Source organism: Neospora caninum, chromosome VIII (assembly GCF_000208865.1).
Source record: "Neospora caninum Liverpool complete genome, chromosome VIII".
Classification (NCBI taxonomy): Eukaryota; Apicomplexa; class Conoidasida; order Eucoccidiorida; family Sarcocystidae; genus Neospora; species Neospora caninum.
In genome coordinates this window covers 6,447,914-6,463,219 of record NC_018395.1, presented here as the reverse complement: position 1 = coordinate 6,463,219, position 15,306 = coordinate 6,447,914, and the positions used below count along the sequence as shown (strand labels likewise).

The following is a 15,306-nucleotide window of genomic DNA, read 5'->3' as shown; positions in this document are numbered from 1 at the left end:
GCTCCCTAAGACAAAATCATCGCGGAGGAAGTCCTGCCGCCTACCCGACCGCGCAGTTTCCGAGGTGAACCAAAGAATCGCCTAGAGCGTGTCTTGACGCGCCTCACCAGTCCAGGAGAGAGAAAGGGGTTCTTCGGACTCCTCTTGCTAATCGAAGTGGCGAATCCGAGAGTCTCACGGAACTGAATCTCACTGGCACCGATCCGGCGGGAACTCTACTCCAAGTTTTTCCTTAGCTGCATCGCGAGCTTGCCTTGCCCGATCAAGGGCTGCAGCGACCCGAAAGCTCTCCGTCTGACGCATGTCATTACGGGCCAGAAGGGCTTTTGCTTCGTCAATATCATCGCAGTGGTCATTCCTGTACGCCGTTGCTTTATGTTTGAGCGATTCATTGTTCTTGAGTTTCTCGGGGTCAGAACCCCGGTACGCCTGGCTTGCGAAGGATTGTAACATCATGGACGACTGATTCATTCTGTTGACCACTTCACTGGGCGTTCGAGACGGCTGTGGCAGAGGGGCTCTGGGTACCGACTCCGGCGAAGGGACAGGCGTCGGCTTAGTAGCCGGTGGAGTTTGGGGGGACTGACCTCGAGGAGCCGGTGTCGGCTTAGTAGCCGGTGGAGTTTGGGGGGACTGGCCTCGAGGAAATGGTGTCGGCTTAGTAGCCGGTGGAGTTTGGGGGGACTGGCCTCGAGGAAATGGTGTCGGCTTAGTAGCCGGTGGAGTTTTGGGGGACTGGCCTCGAGGAGCCGGTGTCGGCTTAGTAGCCGGTGGAGTTTTGGGGGACAGCCCTCGAGGAAATGGTGTCGGCTTAGTAGCCGGTGGAGTTTGGGGGGACTGGCCTCGAGGAGCCGGTGTCGGCTTAGTAGCCGGTGGAGTTTGCGGTGGCGATTGTGGCGAAGGGCCGCCGCACCCAAAGGTCCGAGGGAGCGCGGTGTCCACTGGCAAGAGGACAGTACACAACGACACTGGTCTTTAAAAACTAAATGATGTTCGCATAGTCTGCAGTTTGCAGGTGTTCTATGGATGGCAGGTGATAGCCTTCCTGTTGCTGAGTCAGTTGTTGTGTGTGCAGCTGTACCAAAGGAGTGCTGTTGTGGCTTTCGGACGAATCACGTAAGAATGCCCGACTGGCCAAACACCAGAGGCAGTACAGCGTATAAATAGAACGGTACCCTTCCCTGTTCAGGTTGTTTCTTTTCTTCTGTGACGCCGTTCTTGGAGTTTTTTAAGACCAGTGCTGGGGTTAACCCCTTCACTACAAGGAAGGCTCTTTATTGGCTTATGAGATAGTCACCACTTGGGCTTCTGGCTGCAGGAACTGCGTGAATGACCGCGACGATAAACTCTGTTCGAAGTTAAATCCAAGGTTTACCTGGATAAGCGTTTCGCGAAAAATTTCAATCGAAGGAAGGGGAGACGGATTTCCCGTGTTAGAGAAATACCACTTGTTTTCTCACATGTTGCGTCAATCAGTGACGCCGCTTCACACCTGAACCAGCGGTGCGGCTCGCTGCTCGTTGCCTTTGCTCTCGAAAGACACATGATACTCGAAATCAGTAAATGCTTAAACTATCAGGGAGGAGTTAACAACATTTTTTCCAGCTGCCAGCTGTGTTCCCGACCGCCACCTGCCATGTTTTGTTTTTCCTGCTGCCGTCCGTTTGTGGCTCTCAAACCGAAAAACCGTCATCCCGATAAGAAGACGATCTCAGTCACTCAGAGGCAGCAGAAGAATCTCCCGAGTTGGCAGGCGTTCTGTAGAAGCGAAAGAGCGTCTTCGGTATTCGACATTCTAAGTCGCAGGAAAGTTTGAACAGTACAGAGTAGCACCACGATGCACGGTACCGTAACGAGGACACAGAATGCCTTTGTCTCCTGGACGCATAATAAGTACACCCCTGTCAGCCCTCCTGCACAAGAAAGCCTGCTCACGACTCAGCTTGCTGTTGACACGTAGAAATCGTCAGCTAACTCGCCTTCCTCAAAAATATGCGAGTGTAGTGTCGGCTGCAGTGTTCGCGTAAGCCGGATGTTCTTTCACCCTACATAGCAGCCCCAGCTCACCACAGGCATACATACATGCATATTATATATATGTAAATAAGGATTTGGGGTCCTCTCTAGGGTCTCGCCCGCGCTCGTTTAGATCCATGCCTAGTGCTTTCCACAACGTGTGGTGCTTCCTCGGTGTAATTGCCGCGTTTTTATTCTGTTTCTGCTCTGGTTCGGCGTGGATAGGAACGAAGGGAGCTGTGGGGGTGCACTCAAAAGAAGTGCCGTTTCAAGGCTGTGCAGGCGTTTTGACAAAAGGTGTAAATTATGCTTTTCTATCTATCTAATCTATCTATCTATATATATATATATATATATATGTAAAGGTATACTCATGCGATTGTGGCGACACCAGCGCGTACTGGACGCAGCCACGCCACTGGCCGACGTCGCCGGGCTCTCTCGTGTGTGGATGCTCTGTCCGAGAGAGTAGTAGAAAACACCACAACTGTGTCAGGGAACAGGCTTGTGTGAGTGTTCGCTTTTTCCATTTGCAATTTCTTGTCTTCCGTTCTCGGCTTAACACAAACCGGCTACTGGCAGAGGGAGTGGCAGCCGGTAGCGCTTCCCCTGGTTCCCCGAACTCTCCGCTACCGAGCCGCTCTAGGCATGCCTGCCTGCTCCAGCACAAATCTGTCAAAGCGCTTCTTCGATATTGCGGAGAAAAACCGGAGGACGAAAGGGAAGTGGGGACGGGACGCAATCTCGTGGAACAGTGGACGGCGGGAAATGTGTGCCCTAACTAGGAAGCAAGCGGCGCGCCTGTCCGACTTTGCACACGCGTGTCCTCTCGCGACCTTTGGTTTGTCTTGCCCGGATTGAAGAAAAGTGCACGAGTTCTCGCGGAAACCTGAGTAAATGAAAGTCGTACACATATCCAGTTTTCTCCACCCACGAATTCTTTCTCTTTTCAGTTACTGTCTGCCTTTTCCAACTCGCTGTCTGGGAGTTTCTCGCCGATTCTGCCGAGATCTGCTCTGCAGCTCCGGCCAGCTCAGGCCGCGTTTCGCAAAGAAATCGAGCCGGCAAGCTCGTTTCTTCGCCGACTCCACGTCTTTGCACGGCTGTTCCCTCTAGCACGCAAGCGGACACGCAGCGAGAAATACAGTAAGCAGGGATTGGAGACACTCTGCGCCTTGGAAGACTCGGCCCTCGATTTGACGCGACAGGGCACGTGGACAGGAACCCGCTCCGGGAGAGCTGTGAAGGCAACGCAACGCCCTCCGTCCCGCCCTCAGCGGCGGCAACCGAGGTCTCTGCGGCCGCGGCTGGCGGCGGAAGAGGACAAGAGGGCGAGGTGCGAGACAAGACGCGAGAAATGGCCGATATCGGGCGGTCACCGCCGTCGGGCGGGAAAGAGAATCAATCTGACCCTCGGTCTTCTTCCGCTTCTGCGTTGCCCAAGGTGCACGACGAGCTGGGAGACGATGAGCAGCGCCGGAAGGCGGCAGAGTCCCTTCGTCTCCTGCGTGCTCTCTTTTTCCCCTCCTCTCCAAGTGTGTCTTCTGCCCCCTTTCCCGGCTCTTCCGTTGTGTTGCCTGCCGCAGGCGCGTCCGCGAAAGGCGGAGACGAATGCCAGGCGCCTCTCACAGGGAGGGAAGCGCCGGAACAAGTTCGCGCGGCTGCAGCACGGGAGGAGAATGGAGAAAACCCGCCGCCTCCGCCTTTTCTCGAGCTCTCCCACTTGATGAGGGAGACGGTTTCAAAGTACAGATCGATTCTCCGGCGCGAGGAAGCCGGGCACCCACTCGACCCCGACGAAGAAGAAGCGGTCGAAGCCGCGCTCTGCGCTGTCCAGAGCGCCAGCAGACAGGAAGGAGAAGAACGCGAAGCATACAAAGAAAGACGGACCCGAGGAAGAAACGAGACGGCCGAGCTGCCGGCTCCTTTCAGGCCCAAGTACGCCGGCCGCCGACTCCTCCAGAAGACTGCGCAGGATCTGTACAGGGCGTATCGAGTCCAGCGAGAGAGAGACACGACTGCACGAAGCGCTGGTGAGAGAAGACCTTTCACGGAGTGGGGACACGTGGCACAGTACGTTGCCTCGGGGCTTGTTGGGCTACTGCAGGTTAGGGAAACGTCTTCTCTAGAGACAGTTCTGTGACGACCTCATGTGGCCAACTGTACTCGAGACGCTCCTGCTTCTCTCTTGACTGGCCAAGCGCTTCAGAGAACCTGGAGAAAGAAGAGGCGACTCTGACGCTGCTTCACGTGAGAGCCGCTCTCCGTCGCTCTCGCGGATTCTCACATTGCTTCTGGCTTCTACGTGCTGTGTTTGGCGTCCCTCCATCGCTCTCCCCTCGCACGTCCTCTTCCTCGTCGGTGCCATGCCCCTCTTCTCCTTCCTTCTTCCCTTGGTCTCTCCTTTTCGCCCGCTTCTCTCCTCTCCGTTTTCTTCACGTTTCGCCTCTGCGTTGCCTCTGTTGCCTGGTCGTTCCGCGCCCCAGCGGCGTCTCCTGTGGCCTCGCTGGTTCTCTCGTCGCGCCTGTCTGCTTCCCGGCCTCTACCTGTCTCGTGACTTCCGCGTTTTGCGACTCGCGTTCGTCTCCTCTCTGTGCCTTCTCTTTGCTCGCTTTCGGCAGACACTTCGGAGCCGCCCGTGGACGCGCCTGAGAGCGCCTCGACGCAGTCGCTGCTCTGTCTCGCGCACCTGTACGGCCTTCTTGGCCAGAATTACATCAACACGGAGGAAACGCAGGAGGGCGAGCGGCGGTTGAGAAAGAGCGTGGAAATCATCATGAGAGCGGCTGCGCTCAGCCTGCCTCCGGCGGTCTCCATTTTCAGTCGGCGGTCTTCCGTGTGGGCCTTTCTGCTCTTTTCCCCTGCGGCTCTGCGCGTCCGCGCCGCCCTCGCGCTCCTCGACCTCGCTGGGCTCTACACGCGGTGGCAGCGAGGCAGAGACGCCCGGTCGTGTTTGTCGCGAGCGGCGCCTCTCCTCGCACTGGCCGAGAGAGATCTGGAAGTACAGGAAACAGGGCGGGAGACACGTCCTGCGCGCGCAGAGAGCAGTTCGGCAAAAGAACAAGACGGCCGGCGAACAGAAGAGAGGCCCGAGAGGAGTGCTGAGAGAGAGATGGAGGCAGGCACGCAGGGCACCGCGAAGGAGGAGACGCGCCAGGCGGCGCACCTCTTGCGCCTCGTAATTCACTCTCTCCGTTTTCTCCAAAGGTGCATTTCGGCACAAGTGCGGCTATTGCCGCTCGAGGGCGAGGACGGACTCGAGAACGGGGAGTCTGCAAGTCCCGAAGAGGCTGCTCATGAAACCTGCGGAGCTATGGCGGAGTTGCTCGAGAAGCGAGCGAGGGTGTTGGAGAGAGCACGCGAGCGGGAGCAAGCCGAACGCCGGCACCTGGCCGCGCGGGAGGCCTTAGCAACCGAGGAAGGACGCGCAGCGAAGGACGCGTCTCTGCGGAAACCAGGTGGAGGCATCTCAGATGCGCCGCTCCATACCGCGGCTACCTCGTCTCCGCGAGATCTCTTCAACTCCGTATTCTCTTCGTCAGGAGCGCACGCGTCTCCGCGCTCTTCCGTCTCCCTTCCTGGCCTCGTTTTCACCTTCTTCGCCTTTACGCCGTTCGTCATCGACACCAAAGAGATCGTCCGAAACCTCCTCTCGCTCGCCACCTTCTACGGCTTCACTTCGCTCTCGGCGCCCCCGCGGGCCTGCGAAGGGCGCGGGTTGGTGTCTCTCTTCTCCGCAGAGTACATCTTGGAGACTGCGGAGTGTCTGGTGGAGGCAGAGACGAAGCGTGTGGACGAGATGCGTCTCCTGCGCGAGGCGAGAAGGCAGAGAGCGGGAGCTGGGCAAGCGCGAGGAACGAGCGGAGCGCCGGAAAGCGACAAGCTGGAGGCCTATCCAGGCGGCTCGACAGGAGCCGAGGGGGAGCATCCGAGAGACCCGAGCGACTCTGAGGAAGAAGAGGTGGATCGCGAGGGCGGCGAAATCACAGCGCGCATCTGCCGCCTTGATGCGAGAGCTCTGGACGAACTTCTCGCGGAAGTGCACAGGGACAAGAGTCTCCTTTACGCCCGGCGCCTGCGGCTCTCCAGAGACGTTCTCGCCGACCCCTCAGGGCTCCTGGACCCTCTCGTTAGGAGACACGAGCCAGGGGACCGCGCGGCTGCGGCCGCCCGGGGAGCCCCCCCATCGAGACGTGAAGGCGAGACAGCAGACGCGACAAAGTTCGCTCAGAACGCGAGTCAGACGGAGGAGAGCCGGTTCTTTGCCGACCTAATCGGTAAACAGGTAAAGTGCAGACGGAGAAAACGAGAAGGGAAGTTTCTGAGGGCGCCTTGTCTCTTGGACATCCTCTGGCTCCCCGCAACTCTCAGTTGCACTCCACATTCCTCGCCGCAAGGCCCTGTCCTCGGCTAGCCTCGCGCCCCATCCCGGCGCTCTCCCCCCCTTGCCGCCTGCATCTGGATTCTGTCTCTGCTCGACTCTGACTGGCCGCGAAAACTTTTGGCTCTTCCCGCTCGCCTCTTCGCCGCTCTTCGCTCGCCACGCTCTGCGGTCTCGCGATTTCCGCGCTCCTGTGCCTTCAGACTACCCAGTTCCCCCCCGTGCTCGAGGACGCCCAGGACTGCCTCGCTCTCCTCTCTCTCCCGGAGGCGTTTCTCGCCCACAAGCTACTCTCCGAGAGAGCGACAATGCCGGAAGGCGCGGACGGAGGTGAAATAGAGAGTTCAGACACCGAGAGCGCCAAGCGACTGGAGGCGCCTGACGGAAGAATGAACGAGTCGGAAGGTGAAAAAGGGAGGCCGGCGGCAGCCTGCAACGCCTCATCCATTCTCGCGCAGCCTCGCGCCCCGCCGCCTGCTTCTGGGTTGTCTGTGGGGTTTCCGGTGTCTGCTTCGTGCTCGTCTTCCTCTTCGCTCCCCGCCTCTCCGCCTGAGTCTTGCCTCGCTTCTCCAGGTTTTTTTTCCTTGTCCCTGGAAGCTGGCGCCGCCCTGCTCCTCGGGGACCAGCTAGCGGGGGGGAGTCGAGACAGGGGCTGCAGCGGCAAGCAGGAGGAGGACGGAGAAGTGACACTCTGGAGACCTGCGAGGGTAGATGACGACCGGTGAGTTTCTCGTACCCCCCCCCTCCCTGAAGGCGAGAGGAACAGACTCCACGAGCAGGCAGGAGAGAGGAGCCAGGTGTGTAACTCGAGAAAGGAAGCGAGATGGCATCTCCGGAGTCACACAGAAGACGCTGGTGGCTCAGAAAAGGAGGAAAGGGCGGGGACGCGAAAATAAGGGGGTAGGCATCGTGGAACAGAAACGAGAATAAAGAGAAGGAGGTGGAGTCTCAACTAACGCGAGAGCCTCGTCGCCGGGGTACGTTCTTCGTTCATGTCCTGGCAACGGTCTATCGAGTCCGAGGTCGTCCCGATGGCGCTGCCACCGAGTGGTGTTGGAGGATCACTTCGGGTTTTACACCACGCTTTCGTGGCTACTCTCCGTTCTCCGAATTCGCCTAGCGCTGCCGCCTCCTGTACAGGATAATCTCCGCGGGCGTTGTCGCTTTTGAAAGGGAAGCGCGACACATTCTGTTTTTTGTTTCTGAATCAGGGAGACGGTCATTGTTTTTCTTCCAACGCAGTGTAACATGTCCTACCTAGATCTGCGTGCCTCCCGCGTGCCTTCCCCGCAGGCTGGTCCGCCTCACAGACGACCTCTACGTCCGATGTGCGGTGCGATTCGCACCAGTCCACTGCCAAGTGAGAGAAAGGCATCGGAACTCGTTTCCTAGGATGCGTGTTTGTCGACGAAGTTGCTGCTACATGCAGATACACAGACATGCTCAAGCATCCTCATATCTACATACATTTATGAGCGATTGTTTAAATAAAAGTAGGGGGCGCGAGCATCTCTGTCGACATGTTACCTACCTATCCACATATATCTCTCTATCGTTATATCAACGCATCTACCTGTATCTGCCGCCTAGTTCTAGTTCGTGGGTATCTATATCTTTCTAACAATCAATATCTATATCTTGTCAGACATGTCGAGATATGTTTCTCATGTGGAAAAGCGTCTGCATGGATTGAGAGAAACAGTGTGAATGCGTCCCCGCCCATCTTTCTTCCTGAGCGATGCGGTGGAAGTGGCGTGCCTCGCGTATTCTCCTTCCCTTTCGGCGTTTTCAGGTGGCGAAGAAGATGCGAAAGATGAATCACGAGTTCCTTCAGAGCATGGACAAGCTGGACAACCTGCATCCCGCTCTCCTGCCCTACACGTGAGTTGCGCTTACTCGTAGGCACTCGATTTCCAGCCTACTCCGAGAAATCGCTCTCTGGTAGCACGCATGGCGTCTCGCCTTTGGTCTGACCCGCTTTTTCGTTTTGACTGCGCTCGCCAATGCGTCTCGGCAGGCCTTCTTTCCGAGGGGAGAAACCGTCCCACGGAGACGTTTTCCGCTCACTTCCGATGAGAGACACCACAACCGTGCGCGCGCGTAGGGCTGCGTGGGCTTCTGGGAGGCCGTGTCTGCGCCGCTCCCGGCGTCGACTGAGGAAACGAGGGAACTGGAGACACGCGTGGCGACGTTGCAGCCGTGCGAAGCGCCACTGGAAGCATTTCGCGTTTGCCGTATTTTTTACGGTTAGGACTCAAGGCGCCGCGGAATCACGCTCTGTGAGGTTGGTTAAGAAGAACTCGCGTTCCGTGTTCTCCTGTGCCGGCTTTCCTGCAGGGACTTCATTTCGAAGCATTTGATGGCGCTTGCCCTCTGCGACGACTTCGCGGCGCCTCGGTGTCTCTTCGTCATGGCGCAACACGAGGCTCAGGCAGCGCTCAAGGTGAGGGAGAAACCGAAGGGAAGATGCACACGCAGGCGCGCGCGTGAAACGACGGGAAAAGGAGAGACAGGGACACAGATGGGGCGAGACACAGCGGGCGTTCCCCGTCGAGAAGGCGAGAGGGAAAAGAAGAGGCAGCGGGCGGCCAAAAAGGGAAGGCTCCCTAGTGCGTCTCAACCCCAAGACGGGAAGAGTTTCCTCTGGCGTGGCGGCTGTCGCGACAGGTCCGGGCCGTACCCGTTCTTTGCGAGGAAGGAGAACCCTTCGAGGCAGACTGGGCGGATCAGATCGCATGCGGGAGGATGCGGGAAAAGAGAGCAGAGCCGGAGAGGGAAGGGAACCGAAAAAGAGTGAGGAGCGAGAACAAACTCGAGAACAAGGGGACGCACATCAGAGAGGCAGGTGTGGGGAGAGCGGGAAGAGAAGGGCGCAGCCGCGTGTGCTTTGCCACGCGGGCGAGGGCGGTCTTCCCATGGAAACGAATCATGCGAGAGGCACGCCGCGACGGTTCAACGCCTCTCAGTGCGACGGCGGGCACACTTCGGAGCCCCGCTTTTGTTGCTTCGCATCCCTGTAGACCTTTGTCCTGGACGGCTGGACGACTGAGCACACCCGCTTGATCATTCACCAAGCCGCTCTCTACAAGTAAGGACTTCTGCCGTATCCTCTTTCTCTTTGGTGCGTGCCTCACAGCATTGCCTCTCGCGTCTGCGAGGGTGTCTCTGAGGGCCTCGTGCTTCCTCTCGTAGGCTTCGCCTAGCTGTCGTCCGCGCGTTCGCCTGGGCGAACCGACTGCGGCCCAAACTCAGGTTCCCTCCCACACAGTGCCTCCGCAGCCTTCCGTCTCTTTCTCTGGTTGCACTGCTGCCACCGTCCCTGCCGCCGCAAACTGTCGACGCTCGAAACCGACTCTCTCGCACCGCCTGCGCAGCGGGGGTCATTCTTCGATTTGGACCTTTCTCCTGCGTCCTCCTGCCTTGGCGCTCTGTCTCTTGTTTTGGCAGGGAGCTGAGCTTCTTTGAGAACGACGTCCAGCGGTACACGGCCATGCATTCTCGCCGGGCCAAGCTTCTGGCTTCGCTTGTGATGGAGCTGAACCCTCAGCACTACCTTGACCTTGTGTAAGGCTCCCCGTGTCGCGTGCGAGACGATTTCTGCGAGCCTTTTTCTGCTTGCCCTCTTTCTTCTGAGTCTTTCTCGCTTCCTTCTTTCAAACTCGCCCCGAGATTTCTGCACCAGGACGCTTCCTCCCTTCGCTGACTGCGCCGGCACGTCTGAGAGCACAGCGGATCCCACAGCCCGCCGTCCGTTCCGTTACCCACTCCGCTGTCTCTCCGTCTCTTTTCTCGCGACCAAGCCTCTCTCCCTCGCGACCGTGCCTCTCTCCCTCTCGGTTGTCTCTCCGTGTCTTCCCTCGCCGTGTCTTTCCCTGGCGCATTGGGCGTCGCCCGCCCCCCTTGCCGAGTCCCTGCCGACTTGGCTGAGTCTTTTCTGTTTTGCCTTTTCCCGGCATGTTTCCCGGCTCTGATCTCTTTTTTTCTGTGGCTGCCTTGTCTAGGCGGCAGATGCATTTCGAACTAGGAGAGACCTACAAGGAGATCTACGACATCAAGTGGACAGGACAAATAAACAAGGACGCGGCTCTGCTCGACGACGGTATGGACGGAAAAGGACGGCGACACTCCGCGGAAACGCTGTTGGCCCCGAGGTTCAGGGGGGAACCAGGGTTGAAAAATAAGCTGGCGGCGGGGAGCATCGGAGGCCAGCGTGTGAGGCGCCCGTCCCCTGGGGATCTAGTCCACAGCGCGAAGAGGCATGCGCCAGGGGCAGCGTGGCAGATGAGGACAGATGAGAGACGGGGGAGTGACGTTGCAGAGGAGGAGGAAGCGATACGGCGAGCGAGAAGGGACGCCACAGCGAGACAGGATGGGAGGGAGTTAGAAACGGGACGGGAAGAGAGAAAGACAGACATAAAGAGAGAAAGGAAGACAGAAAGAAAGAGAGAAGAAACAGCGACGGGAGCGGCGAGGACCTCACAAATTCTCTGGAGCTCTACGAGACTCACCGAGGAATTCAGCCTTCTCTTCTTTTTCTTGAGCCTCCCAACTTGCCGCGAACACGCGCCAAAAGGAGACTGTGAGTGACTGAGAGTGTGTCTCTTTTGTGATTTGTTTTCCACAGATGTCGCCGAAATGGATCCCGAGGTCGTGCAGCGGGAGGAAGTCGCCCGTAGGTTTTCTCTGGGGAAAAAAGACGGCCAGAAGAGCCGCGTAGAAAGCCTTGTCGCAGTTATGTGCAGCGAAAGGCCGCTGTCACAGATCGCGGGGCCCTCCGCGTCTGCGTCCGGTGAATCGACTCTTTCGGTCGATAGTTTCCTCTGCACGTTCCGGACTTCCTCGCCACGGCCGCCGCCGCGCTCGCCCCGCAAGCGTCTCTCCTCCGCGGTCTTCTGTTTTGCAGTCCATGAGCTCCATCTTGTGCCCTGCGATCTTGTCACTTTGTGGACTTCCGTTTCGTGTCAACGACTGTCTCATGGCTTTCCCCACCCCTTCACGATTGGTTCTTCCGTTGGTACCTTCGTATCTACCGTGTCTTAAAACACAGGCGGTGCATATTCGCAAGACTACATTCCTCTCACAATCTCTCTCTCCTGCTCTTCGTCGATAGTATATGCATATATAGATATACGTGCGTGGATATGTATGCATGCATCTCTATATATGTCACTATATATATATATATATATATATATGTATGTGTAGTTCTATGCAGGTGGATATCCATGGCATGTCGTCTGAAGAAGGGCCGCTGGCCTGTGTCTTGCGCGTTTGTGTCTTTCGCCTCCGTGCTTGTTTCCTCTGTCCCATCCGCATTTCGGCCTTCATTCGCTTCCAAGGTTTCCGCTTTTGTCTGGCTTTTCGGCTAGGCATGCGAAAAAGTGCAAAGCTGCACGGATACGCCGAGCGGAGCGTCGCCCATTTCTCTGCGTTCACTGAATCATTCCAGAAGGTAGGACACCCTTGGGAATGCAAAGATTTGTCTGCACTTCTAGCCGTTCTTCTTTCCGTCCCGCTACGGTCTCTCGTGCCGCTCTCCCGGGGAGCGCAACCTACACGCTTGAGTGCCCTTGAAATTTCCTGACGTAATCTCTCTGTCTCTCTTCCTCTCTCTCACCCTCCGTCCCGTTCTCTCTCCTACTCTCTCTCTTTTTCTCTTTTATTCCATGGCTCGTTGTCTCTCTCTCTCCCGTACTGTTTCCTGCACTTGTTTCTCTCGGAGTCTCCTTCGCGTGCCGTATTCCCCCTTCCGATTGGTTGAGAGTTTTTCGCTGGCGTCTTTTCTTCGTTGCTTCGCCTGTGTCCGCGCCTCCGCTGCTCCAGCCCTCCAACCTTTTCGTCCTGTGCCTCTCGCTCACTCCACATTTTGCGTTGCCCGAAGGCTGCATCCCAAACTCGGGAAAAGAAAGAAGAGGACGAGGTCTGCGAGGAGCTGCTGCCTCTCTACCTCGCTGCGCGCCTGACCCGAGCAAAAATGTTGATGAGACTGGGACGCGACCGAGATGAGATGGTTCAGGGCATGGTTTGCGCCTTGAAGGCACGTCGTCCGTGTTCTTGCCCCAAGAAAAGAAACAGTTTTGCTGCTGTTCTGTTGAGAAACATCGCCAGTACACATGTTTCGCCTCCTGCCTCGCCTTTAGAGAACAACAGAGAGGTTGTGATCTGCGCTGTGCAATCATCTACAAAATGTACCCATCTCCACGTAGAGATAGATCTCTCTCTCTCTCCCTCTACATATATATATATATATATATGCTTGTGTGGACCTTCGCCCCTCTGCCTGCAAAAGCCGATGCGTGTGAATACATACCTAGCTCGCCGTTTCCATTAAATACATACATCGATATATATATATATATATATGTATACATATAGGTAGATATAGGCTTGTGCCACGTCTGCTCCGAGTCACTCTGACTCTCACACGAAGGAGCACCCGTCTTTCTCTCTCACCGAATCGCTTTTGGTCTCTCTACGCTGCGAGGGTAGGCAGAAATGCGTGAGAGCATCGCAGGTCGCGTTTCTTCGTCCCTGTTCTTTCCACATGCGCAGGAGTACGAGTGGCTGAGGAATTTTCTTGCCCAGCGTGAGGCGGAGCTCTCCGATTCGTTTCTGCTTCGCCAACTCTCTTTGGTAGGACGCAACACTTCTGTCCCTACCGTTCCTAAAACCTGCTCTCGTTTGTAACCTCTGTGGGGTTTTTTCCTGGATCCGTCTTTCCCGCATATCCCGCTCGCTGGAGCGGGCTCGTCTTCTCTTCTTCCGCAGGCGTCTCGTCTCCCCCTCCCTTTTTCTCTGTCCTGTCTTTCGGAGCCTGGGAGGTTGCTCACCCGTCGCCTCGCCCATGCGCGGGGCCTGGCTTTTCTGCTTGGCGCTTCACATTTCCGTCGCGTGTCCTCGCTCTCTGTCTTGCTCAGTGCGAACAGACACTCCAGCTGCTGCCGCTCCGCATTTCCAAACTGGCTGCTCTCGGGCGATAGGGCGGCAGGACCCCCGAGGGCGCCGTTTCGGTCGAAGACAGCCGCACCCCTGCATGCGGGGCCGTGAGCGCCTGTAGCCTCTGGGCCGTCTGCCGCTGGAAGTGATTGCCGAGCCTCGTGCTCGCTGTGTGCGGGAGGGGCGCCTGAAACTGGATAGACCAGTGGCTTACAGGAAAAAGGGCTTCGAGAGGAGGCACTTCCCGCACGAGCAAGCGGTCTTCCCTTTCTTCCACGTCGCTTCCAGTAGCTGTCGACGGGGCCAGTGAAGCAGGAAAGAAAAGGGGAGGCTCCGGGAGGGAGAAAAGGATCCCAGAAAACGGAAGGGAGAGTTCTGGGGCGCCAAAAGTGGGGGTTCGAGCAAACAGGCACCGGTCCTGTGTTCCCGCTGACCGAGTGTACGTCAGTCGTGAGGGGCCGTGTGGTGATGTAGCGCTCGCCAATTATCTTGCTTGCAAGTTGTTTTTCGATTGCACGCGTTTCGCTGCTTCACAACCTCGGAGAGGCGGGGAAAAATCCTGCAACTCGAACGCACGCGGGTATGCGGCACCCAGAGTGACACGCAAGACAGGTTTGCCCTTTGCTCGCACTGCCGCCTTCGGCAATCCGCATTTTTAGAGCTTTCACCTCGACAAGCTTTGCACGCCTCCACCTGAGAGGCGGAACACGGGCCGTCCGGCGTCCAGCTTAAGGCACACAAACACTCCACTCTGGAGAGTCGGTTGGCCGCCGGGTCGACTCGAGAGCTTGCGCGTGAACGGGAAGAAACCCGCTGCTACAGTTGAAACCAAACGGTGGGAACCGATCCCTCGCCGTTCGCCACCAAGGAGAAAACTTCCGAGTCATGCCGGACCCGTTCACGCACACGCACAACTGCATCGCGTTAGGATCTACATCTCGCGGAGGTATCTGCGTGGACTGGGAATTTGATGTCGAGATGGAGACGTCTCTTCAAACAGATACATACGATCAATATTTGACAGCGTGTGGAACGCTACTTCCTGGGTTTTGGGGGCTTTCGGAAAAGAGAAAGGTCAAGCGGAGACTCGGGTCTAACACGGCGACGCGGGGAAACGGACACTGCCTGCGACATCAGCGGAAGAACAAGAGGCAGCCACCTGTCAACCGAGGGAAGACGTGGCCTTGTTCATCTTTTGAAGCAGGCCGGGCGGTGTGCGCACAATTCCTGCGCCTCTTTGTTTCGTCCCAGTTCTTCGCTGGCGTTTCGTGTGTCCCCCCTGAGGGATAGAGAGTGCCGCGGCTCTGCCGGGCGGACACACGTGTGGCACAAAATTCGCAGAGCACGCGCGGTAGCGCTGCTGCGTGGTTCGGTGCTCGTGGAAGAGTGTGTGCTCGTTCCCTAGGAGAGATCGAAGGCCTGAGCGGGACGTGGACGCGGCAGCGACAAGAGACGCCACAGTTGGCCAGCAACACACAAGATCGGCAAATGCGTGTGATTCGGTTTCTGCGTGAAAAACGCGAGACACTGGACCATCACACGGGCGGAGCTGCCACACGCGCCGGACACTCGGGATGCGGGAAGAACGGCTGATTCTCTTGTGGTCTTGCGAACCATGGCAAATCTGACGTTCTGGGTATGGGAAGAGGGAGACCGTTCTGTTTCAAACACGACACACGATGATTGCGGCGCTTCTCTCCTGCGGACGATCCACAGGCCGCCCGGAACCGAAGTCTGTTTTCCGAGCCTGCGTGCCTTTCGAAACGAGCCGACGCCAGCCGCTTGCATCCCCCTAAAAGTAGATGCCGAAACGCTCTGCTGTCGTTTCGTGAACCAATGCACACTTCCCTGTTCGTCGTGCTGTATAAATTGTCGTGCAAGTCTCCACCGTTTTAGGTGTGTGGGTCCGGGGTGTGTGCTGGTGTAGCTTTGTTGGTGCCAAGAGACAGTGGGAATTTCTGATTTCAGTCAGC

At 57.3% G+C, this 15,306-nt stretch overlaps 1 protein-coding gene across 1 annotated transcript; it reads left to right on the top strand.

Moving 5' to 3' along the window:
• Positions 1–3,373: 3,373 nt before the first annotated feature.
• NCLIV_038050 (Protein KBP homolog, related) lies at positions 3,374–13,377 on the top strand (the record flags this gene model as incomplete). The annotated part of the gene is made up of 13 exons (XM_003884006.1): positions 3,374–4,049; positions 4,638–6,301; positions 6,601–7,118; positions 7,691–7,757; positions 8,190–8,278; positions 8,735–8,840; positions 9,418–9,485; positions 9,845–9,961; positions 10,399–10,496; positions 11,022–11,069; positions 11,767–11,849; positions 12,950–13,030; positions 13,315–13,377. 13 exons carry the CDS (start codon positions 3,374–3,376, stop codon positions 13,375–13,377), a joined length of 3,678 nt encoding a protein of 1,225 aa, XP_003884055.1.
• Positions 13,378–15,306: the final 1,929 nt, after the last annotated feature.